The 18755-nt window shown below is 39.7% G+C and overlaps 1 protein-coding gene across 3 annotated transcripts in view; it reads left to right on the forward strand.

Annotated features, from left to right (window-relative positions):
• Positions 1 to 18755, forward strand: part of CADPS2 (calcium dependent secretion activator 2) — a gene marked incomplete at its 5' end in the record, with an annotated part of 304710 nt that overhangs the window by 134261 nt on the left and 151694 nt on the right. For all 3 annotated transcript variants that reach the window (XM_082042913.1, XM_082042914.1, XM_082042915.1), the window contains 2 exons: positions 991 to 1112; positions 16177 to 16288. In XM_082042913.1, coding sequence (XP_081899039.1) covers positions 991 to 1112; positions 16177 to 16288 — 234 coding nt within the window. The remainder of the gene's footprint in view (positions 1 to 990; positions 1113 to 16176; positions 16289 to 18755) is intronic.

The raw sequence follows: 18755 nt of genomic DNA on the forward strand, positions 1-18755 counted from the left end.
TCAGTTGAGGACAGCTTCTCCACTGATTAAATGGACTACATGTTACCCAGTTTCTTCTCATAGGCTGAAATGGGTCTGGAAAGGAAAGCAGCTTTTCCAAAGCAAGCAAGGAAACCTAACTTTCTTCTCAATCTTTTCTGAATTAGAAATATCTGAAGTGTAAAAATTCCAATAATTTCACACTGTGACAAACCGTAAGATTTAGAAAAGACGGAGAACATTTGAAGTAGGACTATGCATTTGGCTCTTTGGAGCTATAACTGAGTAGTTTAGAGGAGCTGAAAGCCTTTGGGATCTGCCAAGCTCAGAATTTCCCTGGTGAAGGAATTTCTCAGGGCACAGCTGGTACACGTGTTTTTTTCCCTTTCTCTTCACCCCCATCCTCATATGTATGCTGAACCTGACTGCAAGTACTGAGATGGGAGAAGGAAAAGGGATAGAGAGTGGGGAAAAATTACAGAGGCTGATAGGGATGCTCTGACCTGCCCCCTGCTCAGCCCAATACCAAGTCACTTCTGAGATTCAAGGGTTGCAGCCTCCAGAGTCACAGCGCTGGGTTACCCTTTCAAGGTGTGATCAGTGTACTTACTTGTTTAGAGCCTGACTTAGTAGCCTATTCCTTCTATAAATACTTATTTAGATGACTGCTTAAAAGATACATTTCCTCACATATTAAGATTTAGAATTATATTTAGATGTTAGTCTCCAATTCAACCAACAGCATTTAAATTATGTTTGGAGTGAGTTTTTGGTTGTTGTCCAAGTAGAAACGGAGGAAAAATTTCAATTCCTACTATATGTTGTTGAAAGTGGAAAAAGAAGGCAAAATCAAAACTCCTCTCTGTGAAAATATGAGTGAGGTTTAGGGATTTTTTTCTTTTTCTTTTTTTTTTTTTTTTTTTTTTTTTAACCAGTGTGGAGCTTGGTACTGTAATAGCTGTGCTGTGTAATGTTTTTGGAAGGATAAACTATTTGCTTTCTTTTCCTCAGATTGTTATAATGGAGGTACAAGGTTTAAAGTCAGTTGCTCCCAATCGAATTGTCTACTGCACCATGGAAGTCGAAGGGGGTGAGAAGCTTCAGACAGACCAAGCAGAAGCTTCCAGGCCACAGTAAGCTGCTCTGCTGTCGCTGCATCCAGCATCTCTTTCCTTCATATCATAGGATAACCTAACTAAGTATCTTTACAGTTTTTACTATCAGTTTAGCCCTAGGTTACATGAAGCTTTTTTTTTACTGGGTAGCTATCTTAAATACTTTCTGAAAAATGAAAATACAAGTAATAGTTACTTATGGCAAAGTAAGTACGAAGTGTGTATGCTGTCCAAATAAGTGCCATTGAGAGCTAGAGACTGCAGCATTGTGTTCTTACCTTCATCCTCTGAAAATACAAACTTCTCGATAGATGTTAGCCTGAGGTAATTTTATGTATTCTAGGTTAATGTGCAGGTGGCCTTGTGGAGTGTAACTTGTACAATTGGTGGAAAATCAATACTCAGTAATCAATCTTGACAAAGCTTACTCACCTGCTGAGCCTATTTCTTTTTAAATTATAGGATCCACTTCTTTCAATTAATTTTGAGGGAGGCAGTCAGCAAACTGACTTGGAGAGGGAAAACATCATGCCATCTGTAGTTGAACCACTCAGAGTGGCAGAGAGGAAGAAAATTAAGTGTGGTTTTTGGTTGATTTGTTTGACCTTACACGCTGACTTCAGACACTTTTCTCTCTGTTAAAATGTCATTTGGAATCTTTTGTAGATAACTTTCCAGATAGCGTGTTGGGGTTTTACTGGCACCATAGTGTGCCTTGTGAAAAACAATTTAAAAATTGCAGTTGTTACAGTATCTGAGAAAACGTCTTCAACAGAGTTGGCATGGTAGTTTCTGTTCCATTCAGACCACAAATACGGACTGCTGTTAGACAAAATTATAAGGACAGAGTTTTATCTGTTTCTTCTGGGGTTGGGAGGAGGCGATCTAATTTTGTGGACTTTCTCCTAGTTGCAGCAAATTTCATTGGCAAGTAAGCCAGCAGCCTACTGCAGTAACATATTCAGACAGCTTTGCAGAACTCATAAGTATGTGGGACAAGATGTAAAATTCACTTTGTCACAGTCCCTGGCTGTGTTCCTTCTCCAGGGCGTAGGAATGCTCAGTCTTATCACTTGCATGTAGTATGTGAGGAACGTCCAAAAGCAATGATGGTGTAAAAGACACACAGATACATGCATTGAAATGAGGTCATAAGTGGGCATACAACATCACCTCCTAATTTGTGGAACTGTTGGTGCATTCTCTGGTGGCTCAGGGTCCCATGAGAGTCACAAGGCTTTCTCATGGAGAGCACATCTCCAAACTGTGCTGTCTCTTCAAACTCAAGAATCGCTCTCACACTGTTTCCTGTAACAAGTGCCTCTAGCCTTTGCTGGCTGTCACAGTCAAGGTTCCCATTTCTCCTGATGGTGTGCCTCTCTTTTTCTTCACCCTTGAACTTGTTAGCTTCTGTTTTAAATGCTTGATTAACCCTTGATGTCATTGGTATAGGTCTTCGAATCTACCTAAATCAGCTAGAATACACAAATTATTGAATATCAGGCACATTCATTCTCCTTCCAGAAAAGTTTGTAAATGCTGAGGGTTTTGTTTCTCTGTAGCTGTTTCCAGATATGGTGAGCAAAACATGCTGGAGATGGTCCATGGTCCGTTCATGGTTTACCTATTACACACAAAGGGCTGCAGGTTAAGGTAGAGGTTATAAAACCAATCAGAAGGTATACATTGTATACATACATACCGTAAAAGTTAGTAACAGATTAGTTGATTTTTCTGCCTTTCGAAGTAGAAAATTTATGAAACGGAACTTCCAGAATTGATGGAGTCAACAGGAGAACCACTAGAGTGTTTCTAGGAAAAGGGCTAATGTTAGGATCTGCTCTGGGCTTGTAAACTGATTTAGTGGATTTCAGGCTCAATAGGTATGAGTTAATTGAATATGGGAATAAGACAGGTTATAGGCTATTCCATACAAGTTATGTTGTCTAAACCAAATTCACATGGATTTGTATGGAAAAAAATGATGCATTTTTAGAAAGTGGATGATTGAGAGATGCCCTGAACCTGCTGTCCTACAAAGCAGTGTAATTTGAAGGGACATGGCTGATGGAACTCTAAAGCCTGTCTGGTTCTTGTGCTCTTCTGAGTTGTTCCATTTCTGGCAAGAGTTATTATGAGACATTGGCACACAGTATGATTATGAGCATATAGAGACATGCAGTTTATGAGCATATGGAGACATAGTTTGAGGCAATGGAAGAGGGTATTAAATTAGACAAGCATGAAATTAGGTAATCACAGGCAAACAGTAAGGAAGATGCAGACAGCTGCCTATGGAATGGGAGATCCTTTATTCCACTGTTTAATTTTTCTGTTCGAGCCAAATCAGGTTTTCCTGACAGTAGCAATATTGCTTTTTTTTGGTGGGTGGCAGCGGGAACTAAGAGGGCTTGGCAGAGTCTAACCAGAAAATTGTGCTGATAGAAGAGAGCCTAGGAAATACTTCATAGGCAGGGCGGAATCCCCATGTCTCAGAAGACTTAAGGTTTGTCTCTTTTCTCTCTCCTATCTCAACCTGTGCCCAGTCCTTCTAAGATCTTTCTTACTTTTCTGATGAACACAACCCTTGCTCCATGCAGTCACCTGCCTCCTCTTGCCCCCCTGCTTCTTCCAGCACTCATCACTTTTTTCTGATAGGGACTTGCCAGGGTGATGGTGAGGGTCAGTCACTGGGCAAAGGGTTGGATGTTCTGCAAAGAGGAGATGTGAGAAGAGGTTCTCTCCTCCTGTTAATGTTAGTAATGGTACCACTACTGGGAAGAGAGATGCCTCCTTTCCCCCTCAGTCCTTTGACAGCAATAGGCAAAGTCATGCTATGTAGAGGCCAGTGACCAGCTAGGCCAGCACAGCTTCTCCATCGCTTTTCTGATCCAGGAAAAACAATCTGTCAGCTGCCCTAGGCTACTGTCTACTTTACCTGCTGCTGGAGATGGCTCCGTACTGGGGTAATTTTTGGTACTGTCACTCTGATACAAAGGAAAATAATCAATGAGGCTGGAGAAGAAAACATAAAAATCATTGGGAAAAAAAAAAGACTCAAGAACAGTAGTTCAGCTCAGCTCTTCACATCACTAGCAGTAATATATTTGCACTGACAAATCCCAGATAAATGGGAACATAACTTCAGATTTTATATAGGACGTGCAGCTAGAAAAGGGTAGCAATGCTTTCATACTAAGTGCCGAATGAGACAGTGATGAAAACTGAATGATTACCACCAGCCTGCTGTGGGAGACTGCCAGCAAGAGCTCCAAATCATATGCTTGTCACATACATTTTCTGTAGTTGGTTTATCATTTTGAACTGGTAGCTACGTTTGTGAAAAGAAGCACTATAAAGAATTATTTATACCTGTTTTTTTCATCTGTGAAACATCAGTGTATGCAGTGCAATGCTGCTGCTTAGTCAGAAGCTTGAAAAGCTTTGACAGTGAAAAGGAGAAAAAGAGATACTCGGACAAATTCTTCAAAGTGGAGTGCAAGCTGGTGTGACTTTAGCATGGACATTAATGGAAGCATGAATCAAGTGGAGCCTTATTTCAGGATTTATCCACTATTCCAAAATGCTGAATATTTTTTCAATTATTTTAATGAATATTTATTTAAATATTCCCCTGAATCCCTGAATGCTTCCACAAGAGTAATAAGGAAATTAGGAGCAACGTTCTTTCTTAAAAGGGAAAGACCTAATCAGAGTCACAGACAGGATAGCACAGTTTTATCCTGACAGTTGGTCAGTAAGAAATATCTTCTGGTTTCTTATTACTTTTAACACCTCTCTGCTTTCTCTCTCTTTGAATAATAATGCTGTGAGTTTATATTGAAGTACTTCATTTCCTTAACAAACTAAATAAAGCACTGTCTGTGTGTATGTTACTGAGTAGCTAATGGTCATTCTAAAATTCAAATGCTGTAGAACAATATAGTTTAATTGAGCTTAAGTCTTGGGCAATTTTACAGACAAATTAGTTATACAGTTTCACATGCAAACCCTATAAATTTTTTATTACTGCCTGTGAAATATTTCTTCATTCCTTCCAACTGTTTCCTGCCTTTTAGCGCTGGTGAAAATCCCTCCAACATAGCCTGTGACCTTTTCTGCCAGAGATCAGTCAGCAGAGGCTTCAGAGGACCCCTTCAGTTGCATGGAGCTTTGCATAACTTTGTTGCTGTGGTGCCACAGGGGGTCATCTTGCAAAATCTAGTGCTAATTTCATTTTTCAAATGTTACTGATGTGCATTAGTTTTCAGTCTTGTGGAGTCTGCTCTCCATATGTTTTCTTATCGTTGATTTTTATTCATTCTGAATATTAAATAATGTAATTTCTTAAAAGTGTCACATTTTGGATATGTATAATCATGCCTAAAGATAAAAGATAGGAATACACTATCTTTTATCACTACAAGTGATACTCTCTTGTCATATATTTATGACATAGGAAAAATATCATATCTTGCATGATGAGAAGATTTTAATGGAGCTAGGATATTCTTCATGTAAACAAGACAAATAAGTTTATCATATTTTACTGCCAGTGATTGCCTAACCTTATAAAATGGGATATTATGTATTAGAAGTTTGTGAAGAATGTCTGATAAAATATCTGACCAGAGGAAGCAGGGAAGTTGAGTGAAGACTCTACAAATAGAATAAATGCTGCTCACGTTATTTTTATGCAATATCCTCCGATCGTTAATTCCAGCTGACCAACTCTCCTTACGTTGTGGGGGGGTTTCATTTGTTTATCTGGGTGCTCTTTTTTGTTGAAATTAGTATCTTTGCACCTGGGATTTTTACAGGGGGATGAGATTGCACTTTCATAATGCCTGATCTAACCATGCTTAGCTTGGTATTCATATGCTTACTGTTATATCTTCTGTGTATAAAGTATCTTTAGAATTTAACTCCTTAAACCATGTCTTGTAGTTGATAGATTTCTCCTGTTCTTTTGACTTTCAACTCTGGAATTCGTTTCTTACAGATAAGTGCAGTGAAATTCAGCGTTGATCTCACAGAAGATAACAAAGTAGAAATATTCAGCCTACTTTTAGCATCGAGACTTATTTTTGTAGAACATAAATATATTTTATGCAACATTTACAAAAGCGAGGCTGAATGCGAGAGAACTTCTGTGAATTATTAGTAAGACCATTTCAAAGGCTAAAGCCTTACAGACATAATTATGTCAATGTGGACAATGTAGAAAATTCGGTGAAGGTGAGCGTAATCCTTTAATAAGTATTTTGGAATTTAGGGAAGCCAGTGGGGACATAACAGGAAACAAAGTGTGTCTGCTTTCATAAACTAGGTCTGATTGAGTTGCATAATTATTATTATCCTTTGCTCTAAGGTTCATCATTATATCTCTAAATTATAGATTCCATCATGGATTTCATATTGTCCTATGTCAGAAAGGCTTTCTTTTTTGGATTGTCATGATTGGAGCAATTTACAAAATAGGATGGAAGAAATTACCTTTCAAAAAATTGGATGCTATGAGCAAATAACATGTATGCCTGTCCAGTGTCTGGCTTTGAATAGGAAAAAAAGAAATTGCCAGTACGAAATTATCTGATGTTTTCTTGGTTCCACAAAGGGAAAGATGGAGAAGAAAAAAATGCACATTTATCCCAGCCTATGTTCTAGATTAACTGTGGAAGAGTTTTACAAAAGGAATATGGATTCAGCTGAAAATGTACATGACAATTTTATTCAATTATTCTTGATGCCTGATCAGTTGCTTCCTCCTTTAAAAAAAAGAAATAATACCTAATCAGCTCAAATATAAAGAGCAATATGGTAGCTACAAGAAAAAGATACAAGATTTCTAAAATAAGGAAGTTTCTATGCTGTGTTCTGTCATTGATTACTGTTTTACATTGCTTAAGAGATTTGTCACCTTTGTTATTGCAGAGAAGTATGAATCATAGCAAGCTCTTAATATTAAAAGAAATTTTAAACTTGACTGGGTAATAATCTGAGCAACTTGATTTTAAGTGGACACACACTGAGCAGGGTTTGAACTAGATGACCTCCAGAGGTTCCTTCCAGCCTAAGTTTTGCAGTGATTCTATGATTAACTCCCAGAATATTCTCTCGTAAGTCTGTCTGCCTAAAGGACTTGTGAAAACCACCGCTGTTAGAAGGGAATACTGACTTGTCAGATCAAGACAAGTGTGGCATGGAATAAATTGGGATGAGAGGAGGAAGGATATAATTAAAGGTGATTGTAATCTCTACTCTATTTGGATAGTTAGTAATAAACATAATCCTTCTGCCACCAGGGCATATCTTTTTAAATTTTCATCACCTTAATCTTTTTGATTGTTCTGGCTAAATCCTGGTTGTTCTCCTTTCTCCTATGTGCTCAGCATGCTAATCATTGACTGAAAGCAACCAGAATTTCTGCCCTGATGTGATGTTTGCACTTCTGAAGACTGTGGCTTTGGAGCACTGGCAGAAAACCAGTGGCATGAGGGCTTTATGATTAATAGGTTCTCTGTTCAGAGTTGGGATATTAACCCTCCTCATCTAGTGTCACTCCTGGCAAGAACATCTGTTTTGGGGTGATGATCTTATTTTACAATGTATGATGACATGTCTCTTGCAAGACTGATACCAGTTTTGTTTCATTATGCATTTGGGAAACCTTGAGGCTTGAAAATGCATGCCCCACTGTCATACTGTACTGGGTTTGCATGTTAAGGTTTTCGTAGCAAGGGGCGTGTGCTGGTTTGACTAAAATTGAGTTAATTTTCTTCATGCAGTTAGAAACTTTTCACCCTGGGATAAAGTTAACATTTTCTTCAAGTAGCTTTCCAGTGTTTTGGATTTGATATGAAAAGAATATAAGAATTCATTGATATCTTGGCTATTGCAAAGGGGATGAAGGACTTTCCAGCTGCCCAGCGGCAGATGCAGGATAGCGCTGGGGAGGAGCAGAGCCAACACAGCTGACCCAGGCTGGCCAACAGAAGTATTCCATACCATGAACACCATGCTCCATATATAAGTGGGAAACTGCCAGGGCCTGCCCTCTTTTCTCTGTGGTCAGTGAAGAAGGAGGGGCAGGAGGTGCACCAAGTGCTGGAGCAGAGATTCCCCTGCAGCCTGTGGTGCAGCCCATGGTGAGGCTGGCTGTCCCCCTGCAGCCCATGGGCGTCCACCATGGAGCAAGAGATCCAGCTGCAGCTCATGGAGGACCCCACGCCGGAGCAGGTGGATGCCTGAAGGAGGCTGTGACCCTGTGGGAAGCCCATGCTGGAGCAGGGTCCTGGCAGGACCTGTGGTCCTGTGGAGAGAGGAGCCCAGGCTGGAGCAGGTTTGCTGGCAGGAGTTGTGACCTTGTGGGGAACCCATGCTGGAGCAGTCTGTTCTTGAAGGACTGCACCCTGTGGAAGGGACCCACAGTGGAGCAGTTTGTGAAGAACTGCAGCCCGTGGGAAGGACCCACGTTGAAGAAGTTTGTGGAGGACTGTCTCTTATGGGAGGGACCCTACACTAAAGTGGGAGAAGAGTGTGAGGAGTCCTCCCCCTGAGCAGTAAGGCGCAGCAGAGACGTGTGATGAACTGACCACAACCCCCATTCCCCATCCCCTTGCACTGCAGGAGGGGAGGAGGCAGAGAAATCAGGAGTGAAGTTGAGCCTGAGAAGAAGGGAAGGGTGAGGAAGGGTGTTTTTAGGATATGGGTTTTTTTCTCATTACCCTACTCTGATTTGATTGGTAATAAATTGAACTAATTTCCCCAAGTCGAGTCTGTTTTGCCTGCAATGGTAATGAGTGATCTCTCCCTGTCCTTATCTCTACCCATGAGCTTTTTCTTATTATTTCTCTCCCCTGTCCAGCTGAGGAGGTGAGCGATAGAGGAGCTTTGGGCATATGGTGTCCAGCCAGGTTTAACCCACCACATATCCCTTTCACCATAGCAATCAGGGCTTGGAGAAAGACTGTCTACATGCTGCTTAATGTACATGATATATCTGTTTGCGTTCTCTAACATTGCACTAAAGTAGCTACTGATGTGTGATCCAGCTTCAGACTGGAAGGCATTTGGCTATGAATTCTGCAGTGTTGAGCCAAAATCAATTAAATCCTGCTTAGAAGAAAAATGTTTTGGATCAGGCTAAGCCTCATACTAATATAGCTATATGGTCTCTGGCTGGTTCAAAGTGAAAGCAAAGGCAGCCTTGAAGTATCCAAGTAGAGGGATGGAGGTCTGTCAAAAAAAAAAAGGTGGGTTTGGGAAGGATTGCCTTAAATTTTATTTCCAGTCTCCCTCAGGAATCCATCCATCCATCATTCAAAGAGGTCTGCATCTGCCTCATCTTTGGAAAACTGAATTGCAGCTTCAGTTGTTTTTGGGCAATAATTGATGTAAAAATAATTCCGTTGGATTACTGTTAAATTTTGATAAGATCAGAATGCCCCATTTTAAATTTTCAAAATATACCGTTCTTGTATCTTGGTTTGATATTATATTTCAAAAATTTGCTCATATTTGTTGTAAGCAATTCAATACAGGTACATTGAAAATAATTTCTAAACATCTGACTAGATGCAGTGTTTGAATTGGAACAAATTTTATGCTTTTATTTAGTTTTGGTTTGTTGTTTGGGTGAATAGAAAGGTTGAGGAAAAGGGTTTAAAAGAAAGCAATTTTTGCTTTTGAGCCCTATTCAGGTTAAGAATTCTTTGTACACTCAAATGCTCATGACACTGACAAAACCAGGGGCAGACTCTTCTTTGCTGTCACTGTGTTAGGATGTGCCTTGATCCTCAGATGTGTCAAGAGGCCCAGTACATTAACAGTGCAGAATAGACCACTGAATAGATGAAGAAAATAAAATGAAATTTCTTAATAACCACTTAGCAAACAAGATATAAGTCTACAGGTTCGTGTGCCTACTTGAAAGCAATATCAGCAGATTGAGAGTAGGAGGACAGCAGAAACAAAGGCAGAATGATGTGGACAGCTGATAAGAACAGTAGGAGTCAGAAAGAAGAGTAAAAAGGGGTTTCAGAATAAAAGAGAAGTGGTGTGATGCCAGATGGAATACTGAAATTTTCTGATTTGGATCCTGAGTCTTCCCTGATAGATTGTGCAGGCTCAGATAGGTCAATCTATTTTGTGATTTGTTTCCCCGCATCTTTAGACTGAGATGACACCATCTACCTGCTTTGTCAAAGTACTGTCCGTTTATCAACACTTGCACAACATTTTGAATGTTTAAAGTGTCGCACAAATACTAAGAACATTAAATAGGATTTGCAACCTTCAAGAATGTTGTGATGGATTCATAATTATTTTTTCAAGGAAAGTAAATATGCATGTAGAAACTTTGAGAACATAAATGACCATGTCTTGCCTTCATGTCCATCACCAGCCCCTAGCTGGGTTTGAAGCTCAGTGGGAAATGGGAGTTAATGCCTGTCATGAATTCTTCACACAATATGTAGCAATGGTTCCCAGTCCCTGGCAGCGTGTCAGTCTTGTTGCATACCCATGAAAATATTAACCCTGACTTATCTTGGTTGCCTCTATTGAAAGCGAGATGGCAAAGCAAGACTAAGTAATCATTTGTTCATACTACTTTATGTTTGTGATGACAATACGTGTCATAATACCATTCTGTAGTGTTAGAGTGCACTTTTCTTATTTTCAGTGTAGAAAGCCTAGATCAGTGGTTTTATTTAGTTGCTTATTATGCATTGTACCCCTCTTCTGGTTTTCCTTTCTATTTTGTATTAAACACTTTCTTGCTTTAAAGAAAATTTATTCCCTTTTTTTCCAAATAATTTTATTCAGATATTAATAATGATTTATGTTTAAAAATAAATACATGATTGAGCCTAGCTCATTTTGAGCTCAGAGATAAATAGTTATTTTGAGCTCTGTTATTACCTTTATTTAAAACAATTATTATTTTTACCAAAAGCAAACCCTGAAAAAACACCGTATGATCAGATTATTCTTTTTTCCCTTTCACATTAGTCTAGTTGTGTACAGGGGCTTTAGAATGTAGCATATCCATCACGATGCTGTGTCCTTGCTGTTGCTGAAGTAAGGATCCAATTCTGAGCTTTCAGTTTTTCAGAGCACAGTTCCAAGAAGGGGTTGCCAATGTTTTGGAACAACCAGCCTTAAAGCCTTTAATTTTGCTGCTGAATCCACAGGAAAAACAAACAAACAAAAAAATCACTTTTCCTGAGCGACTATGCTAGATAAAGACTTGACAGTGCACTCAGAAATTGAGTGCTGGACTACATAGTGTATGCAGCTACAGGGTTAAAACCATTACTACTGTGATGCTTCTTCACTAGCTGACAGCCTTGACAATATTTATGCAAAATATCAGTGTTTCTGTATTAGGGATTGTAAAACAATGAATCTGTAGTTCTCAGCAAGATTTCTGCATAAAATAATGAAGTCACAGTGACACAGGGAAGAAGAGTCAAGATATATAAAAGATTAGATGAAATTAGTGATGGAAGGCCAAGATACTTGGCTACGCTCATGGTTTAGTTTGCCTGAGTGTGGGGCTTTTTTGTGCTTCTACTGTGAAGGGACATTATGATTTGTTCAGGGCTTTCTTTATGCATTGCCTTTGAGCTGCAGTTTAATATGCTTGCTCTGATGGAGGAAATTATGCTCCATACTTCCATCAAAATAAATGAGTAATTTTCGAATGGAGAAGTAAGAAAATATAGTTTATTTGCAACAAGGACCACATTTTAAGCATTACAGAAAGGTACAAACATAGAAACTCTTTCTCTTGTGGTTTCAAACATGAATTCCAGATCCCACGAGTGTCATGGAGAATATATATATGAAAAAAAATAATGATTTTAATGTTACATATAAGGAATAATCATTACCCTATTAAATTCTAAATCCTTGATGCTGCATAATAGAGTGCTGGTGGTTGTCCAGTAACCGTTCAACACCCTTTTTCAAGAACATTTATTAAAGAGGAAAGCTGGAATGTTCATATTATTTTGTAAGGCATGCAAAAGACAGAAAATAAACATGCCTTTGGGCTGTTAGTGTTAAGGCCACGATTCCTAGTGTAGCATCCTTGTGTCAGTCACTGCCAAACGGATGGGTATTTCTGTGCTCATAAAAGGAAATGCTTACAATATCTGCCCAATTATTAGTGAAGAAGCAATTAGTACCAACCAATACTCTCTTTGGGAGTCTCACTAAAAAAAGCCAGAATCAGATAAGTATGGATTTAACTCTATTTTTGTTTGGCTGAATGAAGCCTCCACATCAAATTAAAGATTTATTGTCAGATCGCTGTGGGGTAACTTGCACTGCTGGTAAAGCAGCTTGATTGCTCTCCCACATTTTTTTCTCTCTCTGTCTGTATATATGCAGTTGTAGTTAGCAATATGCAGCACTTCATAAATTCCACATTCACACAACACTTCACTAACGACAGAATGATTGCCAGACCTGGATTTAAGGTGTTTTGAAATAGATCAAAGTATCAGTGTAGCCAGATGTGTCAGGGACATGCTAAGCCTTGTCTGTCTTTTTGTTTCCTGGCCTTACATCTCACAACTTGCACTGTATGATTTCTAACCTGAAGATTATAAATACCTAGCTTTCTACAGTTGAAGTATGTTTCTAAAAAAAAGTAGAAACAATGAAGGTGGTATAGATTCCTGAACTAGTTGAGACACAAAGATGTTACAGTGACCTGAAATTGTATTTACAGTCCAGCTCCAAGATGTGCAAAGATAAAGTGCTGGTAAATCTCTTATCCCTGTGGAGCAGTCGGCTGCATAACAAAATGGTTTTGATGCGTCTTATTGCTCATTCCAGCACTGTGGCACATCCCTGTATGGATAGGAGATAAGAAAACTCCTAATTGCTGTGGAAAATAAATTCCTGGTAGAATGCTGTAGGTATTTTTTCAGAAAGAAAATGTTCCAATAAATAGTGTTAAAATCTCTAGATGTTTGCTTAGAATAATAAATTTTATAACATTCACTCCCATGTAGGACTGGAGATCTAGGCGCTCATGAAGAAAAGTTTTGACTAGCAGAGACTCTGATTAGAGTGGAAAACCTGAGAGAGAAAATTGCTGCCATTTCCAGTATATGGAATGTGTTCCAAAATGAAACAGAAAAATAAATTTGCTTAGAGTGAGCTCTGTGACACAGTGATAAATCTTTACCTGAAATAAACATCTACCTCCTTGCTGGTAATGGGTACTTTTGCAGTGAAGAGAAATCAACTCTGGCAAAGGACTTTGTCACTAATTATGGTGTCAGCCCATGTATCTCTGACAGCAGTGTAAATATGGTGAAAAGACTGGGGCTTATGGTTGAACATGATCAAACATTGAATCATTGCAGTTTCTGTTGTGAAGAAAATTAGTAGGTGAAAGCAGAAAAAAATATTTATACAAAGGAAAATAATCATAGAATCATAGAATTGTTTTGATTTGAAAATAACTTTATCATCAAGTCCAACTGTTAACCTAACACTGCCAAGTCCACTTCTAAACCATGTCCCTAAGCACCATGTCTGCATGTCTTTTAAACACCTCCAGGGATGGTAACCCAACCACATCCCTGGGCAGCCTGTTCCAGTGCCTGACAACCCTTTCGGTGAAGAAACTTTCCCTAATATTCAATTTAAACCTCCCCTGACATAACTTGAGGCCATTTTGTCTTGTCCTGTCCTTGTTTCCAGGATTTTCACTTACTGCTGCAAACAGAACAAAGGGGTAGGAGAAAGATGTCAGTCAGGCTACTGTTCAGATTTTATGTTAAATATTATTTCTAGTACTACATGAGTACCAGCAGCAGGTGGATGACACAGTATTAGTCCCATCCACATCAGTCTCTCATGTATCTAAACTAGAAAAGCAGCAAATCCTGCAAGGCTCCCTGGGCAGGGTTCACGTGTGCCCCATCCCTTCCTGCTGTGGCCTGCAGAAATGGAGCCTAGGCATGTGTCTCCAGAGGAAGCTGTACCGCTTTCTGGGGAGGTCCTGAAGCCACCTACTGGGGTGTCCAGAACCCATGGTCCAGTGTGTACCTGGTGCTCAGCTGGCAGAAGCTGAGCTGGCCCCAGTGGTGGTCTGTTCCTTGAGCAGGCTGGGTCCCTTCCCTTTAGCATGATGACTTCTGATTTATTTTCTTCTGTCTGTGAGTTAATACTGGCACTCTCTTTGTGGAGAGGCTTTTGTTTTGCTATTTTAATAGGAGTTTCTCTGGATTATTTGGGTGATCCTATCTGTTTCAGTGTACACAGTTCAAGGCTTCTTGAAGCTCAGGGACAAATACATCCTGGTGCCCAAGACAGAGTGCAGCTAACAAAGTGCTTAGATTGTGTTTGTGACTGCAAGGCAGCATTCTTCCTGGATAGTGGGATCTGGGGGAGACCAAAGATACAACTATCTTGTCTTTTATGAAGATGCTTTCTCCTTGGAAATCTAATTTCTGTGTTGTGACAGAATCTACCCCTGGGACTGCCACTGGGAAGCAGCAGTGCCAGACATTGGCTTGTCCTGCGGCTGTAGCGTCTATCATCAGTTCACAAAACAGGTTTTCTCCCTCTCAGGAAAGTAATTTCTTGTCAGAGTCCCTGTTTCAATTACCACTTTGGCTGAGGCTAAGGCTATGTCCACCGCAGACAGAGAGAGCAAACATCTGTCTAATCCAGATAAAGCAAAGAAGACAGGTGGCAACGTAAGATCTGATAATTTTCAGTGAACCTCTCTTTTGTAGTCTGGCACATGTTCATCCACCTGTAGGACTGGTTTATACAGAGCCAACACTTTCTTAAAGATTTTTGGGTTTGGTTACATATTACTTTCTAGACTTTTTCTTGAAGTCTGTAACTCATATTAGTTGAAAGCTTTTCTTTTATCTATCAGATCCATTTCCTGGAGCATTACTATTGTTGTTCATTTTCCAAGAATGGAGAGACTGTGTAAATTATTCTTGAAATTAAAATAAAAATAATTGCTTTGTGTGAATGAGGCCCTCTGGGATTTTAGCTTGTGTCGTATGTCCTTTTATAGATCATACTCTTAAGGTCACCTGTTTTATTTATTTGGTTTCTGCTGATCGTAATATGTCAAGTAGTAGAAAAAATTAAGTGAAACTGAAGCTGTGCTTGTTTTTTGCTTTTTTTTTTTTGCCTAGTAGCATAATCAGAATCAGTATCACCAATGCAATGAGTACCATGCAATTGTTAGGAAAATGGAATAGGAAAATAAAATAACTTGTCGGAGGAAGTTGCAATCTAGTTCATGTAACTTTGTTTTGACCACTGGCGCATGGTGGGGGGAAAAGGCTGACAAAGCAAGTGCCTTAACTGAGATAAGAGATTAACAGCTAGAATTTTGTCTGCCTAATTTAGCTTCTCTACAAGCATGGAGCCTTGTGGCAGTAACTGTCTTGCAGAGCTGTAGTCACTCTGATAAATGACAATTTTCTCCAGTTTTTGCATTTGTGTTTCCATTTTTCCTATATGCTTATATTAAGCTGTAACCTCGCATGAAACAGAATTTTATCACTGTTTAATTCTCTTACTTTCTGCATAGTTCATTCACCTAAAGTTAAACATGTATTTTTTTTAGAATTGAGACATGATTCGTTGCTGAATTAATATGATTTGTATGCACAAGATAGTGAACCTAATAATATATTTAAAAGAAATAATGATTTCTGTTCCCTTTCCCCCTTTCTCCCCTTCTCCCTTCCTCCTTCTTTGCTTTCTTGATTGGTTCTGGTTTTGCTATGAGTCTATAATTTCAGTCCTTTGGGTTTTGCCATTAAAAATTTATTGCTAATTTTTGAGTGATTAAGTCATATAGAAAACCCCTGATTTGTCTTATCACAGAGAAGAGCCAATTTTCCCTTGTAGATACTTAATCTTTGATGCTCAAAAATGTATTTTCATGCCCTCTCCCCTCAAATGTTTGGCAATTAAGTCCTAGGAGTGCATTAATAAATATTCTGTACATCCAGATTACAGTCCTCTCACTCTCAGGCCTGTCCTCTACCCCAGTTAAATTCTGTTCTTTTATTTATTGCAGATGGGGAACTCAAGGAGATTTCACCACTACTCACCCTCGGCCTGTTGTCAAAGTAAAACTCTTTACAGAAAGCACTGGGGTGCTGGCACTTGAAGACAAAGAACTGGGAAGAGTGAGTATTATGTGTAGAAATGAGAAGTATGTGAGAAATGATGTGTAGAAATGCAAATATTGATAAAACATGCCATGAAATGGCATAAGGTGTTCAGTACAGCTCCTGCTCTGCGGCAGCTGTACCAAACAGCTTTTTGTTTTCAGGGTGACTTTTCCCAGTGCTCAAAATGTGGTATGTAGACCTGGGTTACCTTTCAGAAACTTGCATCAGCGATCCATGGCAGTTCTCTTTGTCTTGTTTAAAACTGTTTTTTTAATTCCTAGGTGACCTACCAATGCTTGTAGCTATTCAAATTAGGAGTGGAGACAGGGAAATTTGATGTGTAATAACTGTGGCTAATGACTGGGGACAGGGAACAAAGAACTTAAGTGGTGGAAGGATGGGGCAGGGAATGGAGTGATGGAGATAATACGTCAGACTAAAATAAGAGCTCTTAATCTTCCACTGTATGAGCTTCACTTTCCTTGTCACATTTTCCCTGTCCTGACAGGATCATTTATCCTTCTTAGGCCAAAATCAGGGGCTAGAGAGTGCAATGTATCATAGAAAGAGGAGGGCAGTGTGAACAAGGCAGAGGGTCTGCAAATCTTGTCCCCTTTTCTCCTGTTGAAATTCTCCTCTCTGACATGTACAGCATGGAGGAGAGCTCATGTTTTAACACTCAGCTCCGCATTCAGAGTCATGGCCATTTCTCATTCAAGCAAGGACAGGTCATTGGGAGAAGCAAGGCTCTGCCTCACTTTGTGTCCTTCAACTGCACGTGGCACAAATTCTCTTACACATTGGGTCACTTGTATAGGCTGGGACTGTATCCCCAGTGTTACTTCTTCTTCCATTCTCTCATGTCCTTCTAGGAGGCCTCCAAGGTCACTTGGTCAAGGATGGCTGAGGGGAAGGTGGGAACTGTGTGGGGAAGATTCCCAGCAGGGGTAACGCTGGCAGGAGCCAGGCAGACATCGTGGCAGATACAGAGGAGCCCCAGGGGTGCAGCTCAGCAGACCAGAATCAGCAATATCTGTATTCAAAACAAAGAAAAGAGACACTGAAAGGGTGAACTTACAGGACCTACATAGTGGTATTGAACACAGGGAAGTTTATTCTCTGTCCCTGCTTGCTCAGTCCTTTCAAAGCAGCAAAAGGAAAGTCAGTGCAAAGTTGTGGGCAGGGGAGAAGAGACTTTGTGGCCTGTGTGAACAGTAGCCACCACAGTCATTGCCAAGGAGTCAGAGAAGGAAAGAAAGATTAACAGAATAAAGAGGCTAAGAATTACAAGTGTTAACAGGATCCTCTTGCTCTGCAACCTTAAATAGCCAAAGTTCATGTATAAGCTTGGTTTGTTTTCTTGTGCTGCAGCTTGTCTGAGTTTCTAGGACAAGAGGTTTAAAAGATTCTAAATTATTTCAAAGGATGGAAACATTTCAAATGTAAAATATTGAATGTAGCTTTTGCCTTAACTGTATCTTGTGGCCCCAGATGGTTAGTTTTGTGTTTTTTCTCAGCCTCCTCTCCCTTACTACACCTAGCTACCTTCTGACATACCTGTGTCAGCTGGCCACACCAGTTTAAAGAAGGTAGTAACTTTCCTTTCTTGTTTGGAAGTGGTGAGGTGAGAGAGAGAAAATAAAAATAGGTAGTTGAGAGGGTCTGGGGCCGAGCTCACTGGCCTGTTGTTGGCTGGAGTCTGATCCAGCTTTCCCAGAGACAAAGCAAGATATATAAAAGGTGAGGGGAAAAAAGAGCTGTTGCTGATTCTTACTCCCTTGTTGTCCTTCAGCAGACGGTCTGCATGCTCTTATCAGGCGCTCTAAGGTTTGGCAGTCTGTACCAGAATTAGACTATTAAAATCATCCCTTTTGCTGTTTTTTTTTTTTCCCCTTGTCACAAAAGACAAAGACTGTCAGCTTTTTTCCACTTGCATTGAAGCTTGTGCAGAGATTTGGCATAGCAAACTGAAGTACCTGAGAGATGCATGGATACTGATTTTATATTATATAATCTATTCCTGATTTACCAAAATGTCCAGCCTCTGTCATTGCCCAAAAAATACCTTCTCTAAAAGATAAGTCAGTAAAAGATAAACCTCCCACAATGACCTTATGTACAGCACATGGTCCGTAACTGTGGAAAAGAACATAAAAAAAGGCATGTTCGTTGTGCATCAGCCTGTTTGGGCATCTGGTCTGTCCTCCTGCGCTTCCCAGGTCTGGCAATACCCAAGTCTGAAGACAGACACCTTCTAGCTGGTGATGGTAGACGCTCAACTTGGGAGAAGGGGGAATGTGCCAACTGACCCCTCTGGTTTAACTAATGTATTGAAAGTGGTGGTTACTAGCTTCAGGGAAGACTGAGAAAATATTTGACAGAATTTTTAGAAAATATTATTAAGGCACTGTGTATGCTCATGGTATACATCTTAGCTTTCAAAGGCTTGTTTTGTTGTCAATGTATTTGTTTTCAGGTTTGA

Source organism: Streptopelia decaocto, assembly GCF_964273445.1.
Source record: "Streptopelia decaocto genome assembly, chromosome: 1".
Classification (NCBI taxonomy): domain Eukaryota; kingdom Metazoa; phylum Chordata; class Aves; order Columbiformes; family Columbidae; genus Streptopelia; species Streptopelia decaocto.